General features: G+C 39.6%; 1 protein-coding gene across 50 annotated transcripts in view; it reads left to right on the top strand.

The window, feature by feature from the left end:
* The window catches only part of shot (dystonin-like protein short stop), a 99,479-nt gene that overhangs the window by 61,653 nt on the left and 19,373 nt on the right, over nt 1-18,453 (top strand). For 41 of the 50 annotated variants that reach the window (XR_016270404.1, XM_018009407.2, XM_089470877.1 and 38 more), the window contains 2 exons: nt 6,363-6,493; nt 6,623-17,027. Coding sequence is in view for 49 of the 50 variants with exons in the window: in XM_018009407.2 (XP_017864896.1) it covers nt 6,363-6,493; nt 6,623-17,027 (10,536 nt within the window). In the remaining variant the exon portion in view is untranslated. Of the gene's footprint in view, nt 1-6,006; nt 6,211-6,362; nt 6,494-6,622; nt 17,028-18,453 lie in introns of all 50 variants that reach the window. The other 9 variants (XM_018009426.2, XM_018009424.2, XM_018009425.2 and 6 more) reach the window with 3 other exon arrangements.

Raw genomic sequence — 18,453 nt, 5'->3', positions numbered from 1 at the left:
TTGAGACTACTTTCGGTTTCAATGAATACTCTTCCAATTCTAGCGCACTTTGTATTTGTATCTGTATCTTTGTATCTTTTTGCTAGCCTTATGCAATGCTATTATTAAATTAACCTTCAAATTAGATAGACCCACACACATACACATACTTACGCGCAAAATAATGACATCAGAGCGCGATTCCGTTGCGTTGTCAGAGTTTGAAATGTTGTCCCATAAATCACCATTTGATTAATTTATCTAAATGTTAAACTATTTTTTTTTATAAAAGTAAATTATTTTATTTCGTTTTATATCTTTTTTATGCGCGTGACAATCATTTGTCTAATGTGCAAATTGCACTTAGAAGATATACGAGTTTATCTATATAAAGTTTTACCTCTATGTGTCGTATATAAGAAGTTAGTTTTTTTTTTTATTATTATTTTTTGTTTTTGCAGACCAATTAGGCAAATGAAGTCAACTTAGCAATTAAGAATTCTGTTTATAACATGATGTCAATATGAATATATTATAAACATATTTCGCATATTTTTCGGATACCTAATCTTCGCTTGTAGGAAATTCAATGCCAAACAACGTCATCAACAGTTCATTGTTGACATTTTGTCGCATTAATTATTTCAACTGTCAATTCTTTAGATTTTGTTTCTTTTAAATATTTTTTCTGTTGCTCGTAGACTATTTTTGGCAACTGGTTTTTTTTATTTATGCGTCCAGAAATTCAATTAAAAAATTAATTTTACCACAGAGTTCAAAAACAGAAAATTAAAATAAAATTCAACTCGTTTTGGTGTGTGTTTCTCTTCTATTTTAGCATACTCAAATATTGCCCATGTTTGCAGAGTTGTGTAAATATTTAATTTGCAATTAACATTTAATGAGTGGAGATAGAGAAAGGACTGTTTCCCCACTTCGTTAGTTGTGTGGGTCAGCAACCGATCAAGTATTGATATCGGTGTTGTCATGAGCTCACACTCATATTGAGGTATTCGCAGGGCCCTTAACAAAATTAGCACTTTTACCTAAGAATCTATACTCTAAATATGTATGTCCATTGTGTTCTTAAAGGTGTTGCTCTTGACTGAGAGTGACATCATGAAATGCTACTAGGCATAGCTATATACATATATATGTGTTAGACAACTTCATTGCCAGCTTTGGGGTTTATGTCTAAGGCTTAACTTGATATGCATAACATGGGCGGCCAAGCTTGGCATTAAGTGGAGTGAATGAGCATTTTGCTATTTAGAAGGTTAGCTTCACCATTTGACTACACAGCAAACTGGTTTTCCCTTTTGTTATTTTGTTTGTATTTATGTAAATACCCTGTAGAGCTGCTATGGATTTAACTATGATGTCAAAATGTTGCACATTTGTGTACGGCTCAAAAAGTTAATTTTATTTTTACACTCATCAAAACTCTTATAACTAAAGGCTTGCATATATTTTTAAAAAGTTTTTACGAAATTCATTAGTGTATAAGAAAATATATTTAAAATCTGTCCCCAGGGTATCTTTCCATTTGATCAGTTGTCGTTTGTCGGCATCTGTTCTTATTTATTTCTTCTTACCAAAAATCGAAAACAACCGAAATTTTCAGTCTTAGCTATCTCATAGGCCCCAAAAACAACAAAGAAAAGAAAAAGAACAACAAACTATCAACGGTAGGCAAATAACATTGTTCGACCACGTTGTTTTCATTGGAACGCGAACTTCCGTGTATTGTTTGCAACATTTTGACCGCTTAGGAATCAAATAGGCAATTGTAAATGGATTTTAGTTGATAATCAGCCGGAAAGAGCAACAGCTGATGAGCGCATAGCCGGCATATTTGGCTGCTCTCTGCAAAAGCTCGCGCTCTAGCACAATAATTTAAAAAGCTCTGGCCGCTCTCATGGGCCGTATGAACTACGGCTGTGAGTTCCGTTCAGTATCAAATGCGACGTGGTTGTATAACGACGTAAAACTGAACGCGTGCGACGCGTGTCTTAAACAAATAAGAAGTTTTTTGTGTGTGCGCGTATGTGTTTCGCTGTGTGTGTTTGCGTGAACAAAGGCTAAAAAACCTAAATAAGGTTGCCCTTTAAGTTGAATAAATTCATTTGAATTACAAATATCTCATTTATTTTTTGCACATATTTGAAGCGTGTAAGCAAAACCCCAACAGAATACCCTAACCCAAAAAGCAACGAAAAATAAAATAATAATAGAAGAATAAATCACGTATAGGGCCGGCGCGGCAATGCTCATACGCCGCGTTGTCACATACAAATAGAAAGTGCGATTGTATCTGTGTTAGTTTAGCTGTGTGCGTGCCTTTAATTGAATACTCGACATTCACGTCTCTGGCCCGATTTTATTTGTTTAATAGAAATTTAAATATTTTATATAAAGTTCTGCGGCCCACACGAGAGCCAAATACGAATTCAGAAAATGAAGTCATTCACAGTGCCAAATAAAAAATAAAAATAAAATTTGAATAGAAGAGCAAAATATTGCCTAGAATTCGAAGTGTGAAACTGAAAATAAAAGATGAAGAAAACAAAAAATATAACAAAATACATAAAATAAAACCAAGAAATAACATATGCAATATTCATATAGCCTTGAACATGTCGCAAGAATCCATGTTTTTTTTTTTTTTTTGTTAAATACACATGTGGACATACACTTACTCTATATTTATTTGAGTGCTAATGAAGGCAGACAAAACGAACAACAAATTGGTTTATTTTGAGGGAGTTGTATTTTTAATGAGGCAACACAAATTGCACGAGTCCAGAGCTTGTTAAAAGAAAATTGCCCCAAAAACAATTTCGAAACGGCTATAAAAAAGTGTATTTAACAGTGTTGCGCTTAACTAGATCCATTAGACTAGTCAACTGACCTACACACGCACATGTAAAACACACACACACATATATTTATATATACATATATACACATATATAGAGAGACATGCACACTCATCCTAAGTTAGTGACATCTGACAACGACTATCAATGACTGCCATCAGCGCTGTCTGTCAGCAAGCCAGAACTGAAGGCCTAATCTAATCAAGAGTTTTTAAATAAAATTGTAATTTCTCCATCTAATATGTTGCAGTCAGATTTTAACAAATTTATATACTTTTGATTATCAATATACTCTGCGCGAACGCAGGGCGATGGAGCGTATTAGTTTTCTGTGTTTTCAAATTTGTATACATTTATATTTTGCACAAACACAATTTAATTATTCTCTGATTAAATTCAGTTGCATTGATAAATCTGTTAGAGTATCATAACTCTTTTTTTTAAAGACACTTCCTTCTTTGCCTACGCATAGAATAAACATAAACATTTTTTCGATTAGTAGAATTATTTATTGTTAATTACTAAATTGACACTCATTTCAAAGTAGCAAATGTTTTTATGGTACTTTTAGTTTCGAGTCGGGGTTTTAGATTCATTTTCAATAGTTTCAGAGACTCCGTTTTCAGATTTCTTTCGTATAGTTTCATTCTTGGCAAATTATTTTCACTTTCATATGTTTCTCATGATAATGATTTGGTGATTTACAGCCTTTATTCACTTCACTTCATTTTATATTTTTGACCTAGGCTACAGAATCTAGTTGGATGGCTAAAACATATACAAAATATGTCACCTACGTATTATTCTATTTTTAGGACTTTTATTATATTTCTTCTTTTATCATATTTTATGTGTTTTCTGTTTGTTTGGTTTTCATTTTCTCGCGCTTTTCTGTTTGTTGTTACATTTTCGTTCAACTTTTCATATGTCATTGCGCTTGGTTTTTTTTTTCTGCATTTCTCACACATGCATTACGCTGCTCTTTATCGATTAAACTAGACAGAAAAATTTTGGCCGCCGCCTTAAACACATACACACACACAAGCAAGTATTTTTAGTTGTTATTCGTGTGTGTGTATGTGATCTATTAAATTAGAAGAAAAACCAAACGAAAGCGAATGCGACATCTCTCGAAAAGCATCGTGACGCCGCCTATTTTAGTTGTGCAGCGTGCGGCGTCCGGTATGCAGCGTGTTGCAGCCGGAAAGCTCGTCGTTTAGCCGGCAAAGCTTCTTAAAGCGTGTCAAGCGCAAATCTCATACCAACACAAGAGCGGAGCGAGGGCAACTTAAGGCCTACTTTTTGCAGGAGCTCTCAGTTTCATTTAACTGCTGTTATTGTGTTATGGTGTGTGTATGTGTGCGTTTTGTTTTTTTGTTGTGGGCGCACGGCAAACTTGTTTTAGATTATATAGAAATTACGGATGACATCATTGTTTGTGTTCGCTTCTCAATGTGTGTGTGTGTGCTTATACGCTCTTAATGTGTTTGCTATTTTTTTTTTTTATTCGTATATATATTTTTGCTTTTTGCATTTTTGTTAATTATAATTTATTTGCTGCCGCTACTAACTCTAGGGCGACCTTCGACAGCCGTTTTGAATAATGAGCAGTGAGAAAAGAGAAAGAAAAAGTGATTGCGGCAGCGCAAATTAAGAATTAAGAATTTTTTTTATTTTATTTTATTTTTTTTGTTTTTTTAATTTTTTATTGCCGAACAGACTTTAAAGTAAGGCAACTCCATTAGCAAGTTGTATATTGTGGTTGCTGATAAAATAAATTGGGGCAAATACAATTCTGTTTATTTCTTCACGTCTGACAGTCAATTGAATTTTAAATTCGCTTCATACTCTACCTAAGGGTACTGCGATTAGTTATAAAGTTTGAATCGTAACATCTATTGATGATTTTATGATGTTCATTTACTAAATTAAAAGATTCTTTAAACTTGAATTACAATAATTAATTTATCCAATGCATGGCTCATCAATTTTCCAACTTTGTGAACATTTTACTATCGGTCAACCCACGCATATTTCACATCTGAAAGTGAATCTGGTATTTGTCTTGCTGAATAAATCTAATTTCGCGTGGCTGCTGCTTCGTAGCTTGAACGTACATATGACCATATGTTGAGATATCAGATATACCATTTTCCTGGCACTCTGTCATGTATCAATGCTGGCCTTGTTGTATTTGCTTAATGCAAACAAAGATAAAACTTAATTATGCACTACTCGGGAAGGGTAATCACCCGAGTCGAAGTAAATCACTTTGAGAGTTATAACCATATACTCGGCACTCTATATCTACCGGGTATTTATTGCAGTACGCTCGTATTTGTATATCTGTCTGACTGTGTGTGTGGCCCTCAATAATAGCGTCATTTCTATTTTCACAAAGGCTTGCTTTTGCTTTCTGTGTCTGACTTAATGCTTAAGTTTGTGTGTGTGTGATATGGTGTGCGCTTTGGTATGGTTAGTTGATAAATACAATACTTAATGGTTTAAGAGCACTGATAAGTCATCAAATGCCGGAATTCTAAATGTTATTTATTTTGTTTTGATTTTTGGTGAATGAAAATGAATTCCACAAGTTAGCTGATTTTTAGGCAGACCCAAGGGCTCCAGTTTATGTTTATGTATCGACCTGCAGTAGAGAGAGGTGCTAGGCAAAAATATCTTAGTCTTAAAAAAATTAAATTTAATTCTGTTGATATGCTAGAAATATAACATTTTAAGTTCCTCAAGCTCACGTGTTTGCACTCTTTTAGTTTATATTTGATTGACGATAATTTCTAATTTACTGCCTAAATTAAAAGGCTTTTAAATCATATATCTGATTTAATTTTTTATTTCCTTAAATAAAAACTGTTAAAGATCTATGCCACCGACTTGAAACCCAACCATAGTTAAAGTCTCTAGAATTATTTTGCTAGTAGGTTTTCTTCACTCTTTTTGTTTGGTCTACAACGTTTTGGCTTTTAACTTAGGCTCTTATCGCAACACATTTATAACTGTCATAAAACATTTGCAAACACACACATGCACGGATACAGTCGCAGGAAATAGTAATGAGTAGATACAAGTTTTGAAGACGAAAATATGTGCGTGAATTCGTTCGCTTTTTAATTTATTATAAATCTCGCAGTGCATTGAAGAAACGTCAGAATTAAATCAAGTGCCTATACCTACCAGTGCTGGCTATGACTATGTCAAATTGAAAGAAACGCAAGATTTAGACATGCCTCAGCATAGATCGGGTCGCAAAGTGGCCCAAACTAAAACCAAATCCCAAACCACAACTGTCCACGTGGCAGAGGAAAGTGACTATGACTTCGCGTTCGAGTTTCAGGTAATGCAATCCCCAATCTCCCCCAAAAATTACCACAACAATCCCCAACAATCTCTCTCTCTCTTTCTCTCAAGTGAAAATTTTAAATACGCAACTTTTGTTTTTCATTTTTGGCTAATGAGCATTTTTTTCTTTTTTCTTGACTGGTTTAGCAATACGCTGAAAGTCTGCAGAAACCGCTCAAGACCTTTAGAGTTGACTTCAGTGCGGGCAGCGTGCCAACTGGCGATGGCTATGCTGCACGCCCGGATGATCTCTATACAACAACATATAGCACAACACAGTAAGTGAAATTCCCATAAATTTCAATTAAATACACTTAGCAAAAAACGTAAATTTTAATATGAAGATATTAGAGCAAAAATCAAATTAGATTACACTTTTCTTACATCAATTGTTTCCGATTTTGTAGATTCAGCTCAACGAAAACAACGAAAAGCTCTTCAAAAAGCATATACAGCAGCGATGGCATAGATGCCGCTGGAAAAGAATCAGGAGTTACTCCACAGTCGCAAATACAATTCAATGAGATACGTAGCCTTAAGCGGGGAGGTAATATTACCTCTGTGCTCGATATTGCCGGCATACGTGATCCGCGCACAGGACGCGTTCTTACCATTGGCGAAGCCATACAGTTGCGCATTCTGGACGTTCGCACTGGTGAAATGCTTGTGGGTGAGCGTCGCATATCACTTGAACAGGCCGCTGAACAGGGTCTGATCGATGCACAGCTGGCGATACAGTTGCTACAGCCAGGTGCAGGACGAGATGCGACCGGACGTGAACTCTCATTGCTGGAGGTGATACAGCGAGAGATAAGCGAAGCGGAATCCGGCTATGAAACGGCGGAGAAACGCATCAAGGTAAACAACACAGTCACAGTAGAGCAGTTGCCATTGCCAACGCAATCCCCATTGGATGTGGCGTCCCCCGAGAAACCTAGAAATATTGTCGATGCCATTTGTGCTGGCAGTGTGGATGCCAAGACCGGCCTGTATCGTGTCAAATCGGGCCAAACAATCAGCCTGGCCGAGGCGTACGAACGTGGCTATCTGATACGGCACGAATCGGTGACAATTAAATCGAATGCGCTGTGTTTGAGTGATGCCATTGCCCATGGCCTGGTGGATAATGCTGGCTGGATTGTCGATCGCAATTCTGGTGATAAGTTCCGTTTGGATTCGGCTATTGCCAATCAGCTAATTGATGCGAGTGTGCGCGAAGTAGTCGATGCTAAACGCGATGTAAAAATAACACTAGAAGACGCATTAAAATCGGGCGTTTTGAATGCTAAGACCGGTCGCTATCTAAACGAGGTAACCAAAGAAAAGCTTAGCTTTTTGGAGGCACGTAATCGTCAATTGATTGTTAAGCCGTATACTCTAAAAGATATATGTGATTTAAATTTGCTCGACAAACAGTCTCTGATCACAAGTCCCATGCGTCGCGAAAAATTAAGCATTATGCAGGCCATCGAAGCAGGTGTCTTAGATGGCAACCACCTCAAGTGCATAACGAAACGTAAGGGTGAGCTAATCACATTGCAGGAAGCTATTGCAGATGGCATTGTGTTGCCAGCGGAGTGTAAATATCGTGATTTCATGACTGGGGAGCTAATTAGCATACCCGAGGCTGTAGAACGTGGCCTGATCAGTTCGGTATCGCAGCGTTCCATTTTTGATATCGATGGATTCAAAGATTTGCGTAGCAATGATTATGTTAGCTTTAATGTGGCCCTCTCGCGTGATATTTTACGTCGCAAGAGCACGGGCTTTGCCTTAGAGACAGGTCGGGATAGTCTAGTTCCACTAGAGGTGGCCGTCGGTGAGGGTCTGGTGCGGCAGGAGGTTTATGAAATGTTTAGTCGCGGTATTGGTGTGCACAATGCCAGTGGTAAGGAGCTTAGCGTATTCGACTTGGTCTATCACAATCTGATTGACCCGAAGACTGGGTATTTGCTCGACCCTAAGACTGGTGAAACAGTGCCTCTGGACAACGCCATTGAGCGAAAGTTCATCACACCCGAGGGTGCTTTACTGTTGAGCAGCCTGCTTAACATTACGTTGACCACAGAGACTGTGACTAGGACGATCAATCGGTATGTGACCATACGTGCCGGCTCTCAGGAGCCAGGTGATACAGTTTTATTGACCTTTACCGAGGCAGTGCGTCAGGGTTTCATTGATGAGGATAGACAACTATTTAAAGATCCCAAAACGGGTAATGTTTACTCTGTACAGCAGGCGCTCAACTATGGGCTTCTTGTACCCGATAGTAATCAAACGGTGCCGGAGCCCACAAATCGTAAAAAGACCAAATCAACTATAACAATAGTCACAAAACAAATTATACCGGAAGCAGAGCCTATCAAACTCAACACCCAACATACAAAATATGTTGAAAAGTCAGTTGAAATACCAATTTCTCAGGAGTTAGTCAAACCACAACGCGTTGTTTCAGAGTTCATTAATCTGGAGAAGAGCAGCTATTTGGAACAGAATGTGACAGAGCGTCAGATTATGGAGCTGCCGCCTGGTGGCTGGCGCCTAAAGGATGCGATTGAGCAGCGTCTATTCAACCCAGACACAGGTGTGTTCCATGTTCAGGGCACTGATCGTCTGGTAAACTTCGAGGAGTGCATAGATAAGCAGATTATTAACAATTTATCCGTAGCTGTTATCGAACCTAACACTGGAGATAAAATATCTGTAAAATCAGCTTTTGAGCGTGACATCTTGGACAGCTATGGCAACTATACAAATAATAGGCAACAAGTTCTGGGCATGCGCAGCGCTATCTCGGAAGGTAAAATTATACTAGAGACGGTACCGGCGACGCGTGGTGCCAGTCAGAAGACTATTTTGCGCATAACACGAGTAAACAACATGCCCGATGTGTTGGAGGTATCGACGCCATTGAAGGATGCTCCACCACGATTCGTAGAAGTGAACACATGTCAGCGTGAATTGGCATCACCGGAACCACTGCAAATAGCACCAGGTGCCATTTACGATCCGTCTACAGGGCTCGTCATATTCACACAAAACGGAGAAACAGAGAACATTTTTGATGCCGCGCAACAGGGCCTAGTTGACGAGCAACTTATCAAAATCGTGGATCCCACAACTAAGCAACAGATTTCGGTCACAGAAGCCATTGCGAGATCAATTTATGATCCACGCACAGCGACGATACTTGATGCCGAGGGACAGCCGATTGATTTGATTACGGCTACGAAACTGGGTTTGTTCAGCGTGGTAGGTGCCCCACTTGTAGCTGCCGAGGGTGCTTTGCGCACAGTTCGCTTTGTAGTGGATCCACGAACCGGTGAGCAGATACCTGTTGAGGTGGCCTATGAGCGTGGTATTGTATCACGTGATCAGCTGCAACGCGGGCGTTCCTTTGATTATGAGCCAACAACAACCACTTCAACAACAGAGGATAAGGTTGTAGTGTTGCAGAAGATGCGCAAAGTCATATTAAAGCCGCGGGATGCTCTACGGAAAGGCATTCTTGATGAGGAGACCTGTCAAATACTTGAGGATACCCGAAACTTTACAACTCCCCAAGGAGAAGTTATAAATATAACTGAAGCGTTGAATACTGGTTTAATTGACGGACGCCGCGGTAACGTGACGGATCCACAGCGTAATCGTGTGCTCAATCTGCGACAGGCTGTCGAGCAAAAGATAATTGATCCGGAGCAAACAAATCATATTCTTATGCCCCTGGCCAAGAGTCTGTCCATACCAAAACTTGAATCACAAGGTCTTATTGATCCACAGTCACAGACTATTGTACACCCCGAAAGTGGTTATCCCTTGAGTATTCATGAAGCCATTATTTGTGAAGTACTTGACCCACATTCCAAACTACATAAACCAACAAAGTGTACCTTAGAACAAGCCATTGAAAAGGGCATTATCAATCCGGATGAATCCACATTTAACTATAAAAATAAAACTCTAAGCATTTCTGAAGCGATCGAAGCTCATCTGTTCGACGCGAGCTATGATAAGCAAAAGGTCAAGGTAGAAATACCACCCGTGGGGATGATATTCCCAGTTGCTGTAGAGAAGAGTCTTGTGGAGCCCACAAAGTCTGTTGTACTGCATCCTAAAACCAAGAAACCACTTCCCATTAAGCAGGCTATCAATGAGGACTTCATCATGTCCATACCATACCCGCCCAAAGCGGATGCTATTGAAGTTGTACCTGCGCTGGAGCGCGGTCTTATCGATGTGGCTGCACAAACCTTTACCCACCCCGTGACTAGCGAGCGATTATCGTTACGACAAGCACTGGAGGATGGCGCGCTAATCATTAAGCCCCTTTCCGATTTTGTTGTCAATCAAAAACCTATACCCAAGACAGAGGTCATGGAAACAATACGTGCGGTGCACACGGTGACCACTAAAACGATTGAACTTATGCAGGGTTATGTACTCATATCCAATAATGAGGTACAGAATGTAAACACTGGTGAGGTGTGCAGCCTAGAGCAGGCTAAGGAGTTAGGTATACTACGCGAGGAAGAAATAACGCGAGAGACCAAAGCCACAACAGGCGAAACAGCGGAGCAGACGGCTCCAATTTTAGTTCCAAATGCAAACGATCAGTCAGTGATTGTCGAAGAGCGCACACAAACCGTCGTGATGAGCTCAGATACAAGAAAACAAGAGCTACAAGTAACTAGCACCACTCAATCTATGAAGGAAACTCCTGAAATTTCAGATAAAGCCAATAAGGAACCATCCAAGACACTGCAGAATGTTAAAGATGCTGCGAAAATGGGTGCCCTGGGTGTCATTGCAGCCCCCGTGCTGGCAGGTGGTGCTATTGTCAGCGGTGTGAAGAGTCTAATCAAGTCTGCCAAGTCAAACGCTGAGGAAACGAAAACTATCACAACGACAACAACGATAAGCAGTAACAAGGAAATAACATTGCAAACAGCGAAACCAGAGAAACCTCAAGTAAACTTTATTGAAGACGAGTGCATGGCAGTTCAACAGCGAATGGAAGAACCATCAAAACAATCGCCCACTGAGGTCGATAACCTCCTGCAGGATACGGAGAAATTTATAAGCAGCACAACGGCCAACTTTATAGCGAACGAAAGGCTGCATTTACCTAAAGAACAACCGAAGCCAGAAGAAACAACCACAGCGTCCAGTTCAACAACAACAACCGTCACAACGATAACTACCTCAAAAACAACCGAAGCAAACAAACGGATACCTGATGTATCAAAAGATGAGTCACAAAACAAGAAATTAGTCGTGAAAGCTAAGGAGACTGTGAGAGACAAGGAAATTGCAGAGGGAAAAGAAGTTGCGAATGTTATAGAAACGATCCAATCAGTAATCAGTGAGAAGCCTGATGAACCACAAAAGAATAAGCCGACAGATCAGCCAACGCAAATAACAAAAATAGCGGAAATCCCAAAAGAAAGAGGAGAGATTACTAAAGTAACGGAAGCAGTTTCTACTATATCCCCTGCTCAGAGAGATCCGACGCCGGAAGCCGCTGCCAAACAACAAGCAACTGTTAAACTTGAACAAGAATCCACGCTAGAGCCTGCACCGCGAAACACTGTTAAGGAAGTATCCGAATTAGAGCCACTTTACACAGCACCACTTGCGCCTTTCCAGGAGACAGTAACTAAAGTAACTAAAACCATAAAAGAAGAACCACTTAGTACGGAATCACAAAGCACTATCACAACCATTACAACAAAGGAAATAACGAAAACTTCTGAACCAACTGTACAAGACCTAACGGAAACAATAGAGCCAAGCAAGGAGAAACCAGAGAAGCTGATTGAAGGCTCTGAAGAAGTGTCAAAGCAAGTTGAGCAACAACCGCAACCAATTGAATCTTTCAATGTTTTGGTGGAGAAGCGAGTTGTGTCTGTCGAGGAACCTACCATCAGTGAGTCTACAACCACTACAACTGCCACTACGACGATAACAACCACAACTGAAGAGCAGAAACCAGCGAAAGTTGTCAGTGTAACAGAAGAGATAAATAAGTTGTCTAATGATGAGCCAGTTGTACCCGTGGCTGTGGCTGACTCAAAGGAACAACCCAAGGAGGTTGACTCAACTCGTAAAGAACCTGCTGTAAGTGTCTCTTCCACCAAGGAAACAGTGGTCACCGTGGCAACAGAGGCGACAGAGAAACCTAAAGATTTAAGTCAAGAACCAACAATTGCAACTACACGCACAACGGAAACAATAACCACAGTAATTTCGGTAACAGATGATCAGCAACAAAAACCTAGAGCTCCGGAGAATATCAAGAAACCTGAAGATTTGGCAGAAAAGCATCAAACTGTTGTGGATTTCATACAACATGAACAAGAACAGCAACCTACTGGAGAAAGTGGCAACAAAATAATGCAGAATGTCAAAGATGCAGCCAAATTAGGCGCACTAGCTATAGTAGGAGCGCCCATCCTGGCAGGTAAAGCTCTGGTTGATGCGTTAACTACAGATAAGAGTAATATACCAACACAGGAGCCTCAACAAATGGGAATCGAACCTGATAGCTCTTCAAGTAGTACAACAATTGTCACAAAAATAACAACAACACATACTACAACATGTAGTAGCACTGTAGAACCAACACCCGATGATGAAGCACTCGATACAGTGGAAACTGCAGTCACCACATTGGAGCACACAGGGAACCGTGAAGTACCTACGACGTTGGTCATAGGTGATGCTATATCACAGAACTTAATCAGTCCCGAGGAGTGCAGAGTCATACTCGATGGTGAGGAACGATCAGAAAGTGTATCCACATTGCTCAAAGACGAACAACTTAGTCCTTTGGATGAGCTGCAGATCATAGACGATACATTGATAGTTGTCAACCGTGTAAACTATCTGGTGGATGTGGATACCGAATTGACGCTTGAGAATTTCAGTAACTTGAACATTTACGACACAAACCTTCAATGCTTCATAGATCCCTCTACTGGTCAGAAAATTTCTTTCCAAACACTAGTGTTTGATATGAATATCTTTCATCCTGATAGAATTTTAGTAAAGAACTTTAGTAAAGGGAAATATGAAACACTAGCAGTTGCACTTGAACGTCCGTTGATGGACAAACATACTGGTCATATGGTCGACCCCAAGACAGGCAAGAAAATACCATTTTTTGAGTGTATTGAACGTAAGTGGATAATAAGTGCCAATCCGGAAGAGCAGAGACCTGCAGCCATTGAGAATGTTACAATAGATCACCGGTCAGGCAAAGTGGTGCTTGACGATGGTCAAGTTTGTTCCATTGTTGATGCTATCAACAGTGGCAAACTCGACATACAGTCGATATCGGTGCGCGACCCTGTTAGCGGTGAGGTAATCCCATTGCGTATGGCAATTGAGTTGGGTGTGGTTGATATGCAGGCTGGTACGGTCATAGATATACAGACATTGAAGGAAATACCAATGGAGCTTGCTTTGCAGATGGGCTTCTTAGTGCCCGGCGCACGTAAGCCTATTTCCCTAGAAGCAGCTGTTCGCAAAGGTCTTTATGATCCAGAGACTGGCAAGCTCTACGATAGCGAGTCCCAAAATCAGGTAGATGTACAAAAGTCCATAGAAATTGGCTTGGTTGATCCTAAGATTTCGCTGATTGTGGATACAGTCACCAAGAAGGAGTTGAAGCTCGACTGCGCTATTGAGGATGAGCTGGTGCTCACAACGGGTCAAATTAAGGATAACAAGAATAATACTCTTGTGCCGTTTGATGTCGGTGTTGAGCAGCGTTTGGTAAAGACCGATAACGTTACCTGGAGCCTACCCGAGGTGCTGCAGCGCGAATATTATACACCCAGCACGGGTAAGGTACTGAATCCGGTTACAGGTGAAGATATTCTGCTACAGCAGGCTATTGAAATGGGCTTTGTTGAGTTGGATTCGACTTTAGTTAAGGATACCGAGAATGACAAAATTGTGCCGGGGAAGGAAGCTGCAAAAGTAGGTCTTCTGGATACCGTACGTGGCACTCTTAGTTCGCCAAATATTAGCTTAGACGAAGCCTTCGTCAAAGGCTATTTGATAAGTACTAAGAAACCTTGGTCCCTTGTCGATTGTTTGCTGCGTGGTCTTTACGATCCTTTGACAGCCAAATTCAATATTGACGGAAAAGAGGTCGACTTAAAGACAGCCATTGCACAAAAACTCATCAATCCCGAAGAGTTGGTGCTACTGGATCCCAAAACAGAATCAATTATTTCTCTGAATGAAGCAATTACGAAGGGCTATCTAGATCCAGTTGGTGGATTTGTTATTAATCCGTACGCTTCAACAAAGCTCTCTCTGAACGAAGCTCTCGAAAACCGTATTCTTATACCGCCAAAGCGAAAACGCAGCCTGCCTGATGCAGTTTACAGAGGTTTATACGATCCAAAGACCGGCCAGTTTAGCAATACGATCACGCGTGAGAAACTGACAACTGAACGTGCCATTCGTAGGGGTATTCTCGATCCCGATTCGACGGTCGTCAATGTTTGTGGTCAAGTTTTGCCATTCGGTGTAGCCACCGAAACAGGCATTGTGGATAGTCAACAAGGTACGGTTAGGGATGCAAACGATCAGCATATTGATTTTAAGGAAGCCTTCGATAAAGGTGTGCTTGTGGAGGCTAAGAAACCCTTGCGTCTCATAGAGGCAGTTGTAAAAAATATTTACGATGAAACCGATGGTCACTTTATCGATCCCAAGTCTGGTGAAAAACTGAACTTTGCCAAGGCATTAGACACCTATTTAATAGACGAACATAGCGTGCAGATCCGAGATTTCAAGACTGGTTTGTATAAACAGCTCAATTTGACACATGCCAAGGACACAGGTCTCATAGATCCCCAAAATGCTAAACTACTTTATAACAACCAGTCAGTGACCATAAAACATGCCTTTAATATTGGCATTCTTATGGATGTTAATGCTCCTATAAGTGTACAGCGTGCTATTCATCAAGGTCTTTTTGACGATAAAACTGGAAAATTGACTGACCCCAAGACTGGACGTAAAATTACTTTATTGGAGGGCATGCGAAGCTTTGTCATTAATCCACAGCTGCCTTGCTATTTTGATGAGCAGTCGGAGCAAATGCTTAGTCTCAGTGAGACTTGTCGCAATGGCATCATTAATAGAAGGGAGGGTGTCTTTAAAGAACCAGGCAGCACCAGCTTTGTGCCTCTTGGTGAGGCCATGAACTTGGGTTTGATTGTGGATATAGAAAATGCTGGCTTTGGGCTGTACGAGCTCTTAGCTATGGGCTTTTATGATGTGAACACACGTCAAGTTTTACACCCAGTCACCAATCGAAAACTGAATCTAAATGAAGCCTGTGTTGAGGATGTTGTCAGTCTATCTTCCAGTTTAGTTAAGCATAATGAGTCTGGCAAGTATATGCGTCTAGCGAATGCTATTAAGGAGCAGCTCATTGATGATAGCAACGGTTGTTATAATCTGGGAAATGAACAGCTAGATTTGCAGACAGCAAGGGCACGTGGGTTAATTGTCTCTAACCGTCGTCTACTGAGTCTCGAAATGGTTCTTCGTATGCAGCTTTACCGATCCGAAACAGGGAAGTTCTGTGATCCTACCACGGGCGATTATCTTGATTTAATTGAAGCTATACATTTGGGTTTTATAGATCCCACTAGTACAGCTTTTAAAAATCAGCTAACAGGCAAGGAAGTACCGCTAACCGTAGCTATAGAAAATAGTGACATAGATGTAACTAAGGGACGCGTTTTTGATCCGAAATCAAAATCTACATACAATTACGATGTAGCCTTCTCGCGTGGCATACTAGTGACCATACCGCGTCCTCTTACTGATCGCAGCGAAATCGTACGCCGTCAAGATAGCGTTGAACTTTTAAGTCAAACCCCCGTAAGCGTTGTTATTAGCAAACCTCGCGAAATGTCACTTGAGGAAGCCATCAAGTACAATATAATCGATCCAAAAACTGCGCTCGTACGCGATTTTGATAACTTTAAATTCCTGCCATATGCTTTGGCCAAGGAACGCGGTCTTGTAGATGTTACTAAGCGCACGCTCGTTGATCCTAAAGCCTTGTACTTTGCATTTGATCCCACGCTGTTGATCTATGTACGGGAACCCGTCACATTCGATCAGGCGGCTGAATCCAAGTGCTTGGATCTTCAAACCGGTATGCTAACTTATCAACCAATAATTCCCATCAGCGATGACAGCGCAAGCGATTCACTAACTGTCATCGAAACGTCGCCCAAGATATACACGCTTAAGGATGCCGCAGGCACTGGCATAATTGATCCCGATTCAGCGTTGGTCAAAGATCTGGCCAAGGCGAAACTCGTGCGTTTACCAGAGGCCTTCCGCAAAGGTCTGATGGATGCCAACAAGGCGAACGTATTAAATACCCAAACCTCAAAATTATGCACATTGCAAGAGGCCTATGAGAGTGGCTTGATTTGTACACCCAAGCGTTCATTTGGTTTGCTAGAAGCCATCACATTTAACCTGTACAATCCAACAAATGGCTGTCTAGTTGACCCCTTCCAAATGCATCCCGATATCATCAAGCGTAAGAAGTATACATTGGCCGAGTCCATTAGTTCCGGCTTAATTGATCCCTCCTCAACGGTGGTACGTGATCCTAGCTCTGGTGTCATCTTACCACTGGCCGCTGCAATAAGCAGTGGCTTGATTGATGCTACTGAAGGTCGTTTGAACGATGCCAACGAACCCAAAAATAACATTGATTTAGTGAAAGCCACCGAGAAGGGTTTACTGCTGCCAGCCGAACAGAGGGTAAGTTTGACAGAGTTATTCTACACTTGTGTCTATGTGTACTAAAAGGGTCTTTTATTACTTTCCACCTAAAAAAAAAGAAAATAATTATAAATCAAATTCGAAAAATCACTACAAAAAATTTTACAGTTCGTGGCATGTTTCTTTTTGGTATATTATATATATATAACTTTATATAATATTCATAATTTTTTCAAATTTTCGTTACATTCTTTTCGATCATAGCGCTATTTACTTTCTTCTTTCTATCATCGGACTAACTAACAGCTGTCTGCTTATCTAAAATGAAAATTAAAAAATTTTTCTTTGCTAATCATATTTATGATTATATTATTATTTTATTTTGCTTGTCCTGAAAAATGGACAAAAATTTTCTTATATTGCAGCGCATGGCATTGAATTTTATATGTTCTCGTTCACAAAACATCAATTAAATCAAATCTATCGCATAACTTTTTAAAAATGAACCAACTCAGTTTGCTGAACTTGCTTTTAAAAGTTTTTCAAGTTATGAATGCAGCAAGAAATATGTATATCAGCAACTACTACATACAACATAATTACACCACAGATCGGTTGTTATCATATCAGACAATATTAAAATCAATCATCAAATTGCTTGATCTGGCAACGCAACGCAACGCGCGTCTCCATTACTCTCCATAACTACTCAGCACGAATGACGTCGGCAATAATTTATTTATAATCTCTTTCTATCATATAACTATACATACATATCTATCGATAACACAAAACATATACATACACATATACATTTACAAACAAATATATTTTGTATTCTTAGTTTTCGTAAGTTCCAACTAGGCAGAATTTTATTGAGGTTCATTCCTAACCATACCAAACTGTAACGCTATAGAGTCTTTGTAAATTTCTATGGTATTCCTACTCAATCAATCCTATTAGAATCTATTCTTAATTAATCTTCCATTTTCGTATCCTAACATTTTTGTACACTTTTAATAATTTCTTTAGTTTCTTTTTTTTTTTTTTAACTAAGGTTCAGTGTATCTGGAATTTATATATACATTAAAAGTATATTTGCCCTTCAAAAGTTAGTTAACGTTACAGTTTGGTCCGATTACAGATGCTATAAGACCTAGTACATGTAGTTCGTCTGCTAATCATAACTTGCTCTTAATTTACTCAAATTAGTTACCATTTTTTAGTATTTATTTGTTATATGCATATATTTTAAATATCGATTTTCTACCTATTTTCAGCATTTTATACATACAATTATTCTTATATTATTTCGTTTGCAGTTTTAATTTATTGAGTTTGCTCAATCAACATTAAAAAAAAAAAAAAATAAATTAAATAATAATAATAATATAAACCCAAATTTTAACACTAATCCTAAACAATAATTACTGAACAACAACAAAAAGAAAAACCCCGTTAAAAC

The sequence above is a fragment of the Drosophila arizonae genome, chromosome 5 (genome assembly GCF_054131065.1).
Source record: "Drosophila arizonae isolate 15081-1271.41 chromosome 5, UAZ_ARI_1.0, whole genome shotgun sequence".
Taxonomy (NCBI): Eukaryota; Metazoa; Arthropoda; class Insecta; order Diptera; family Drosophilidae; genus Drosophila; species Drosophila arizonae.
The sequence above is the reverse complement of the archived record's forward strand: the minus strand, read 5'-3'. Positions and strand labels throughout refer to the sequence as shown.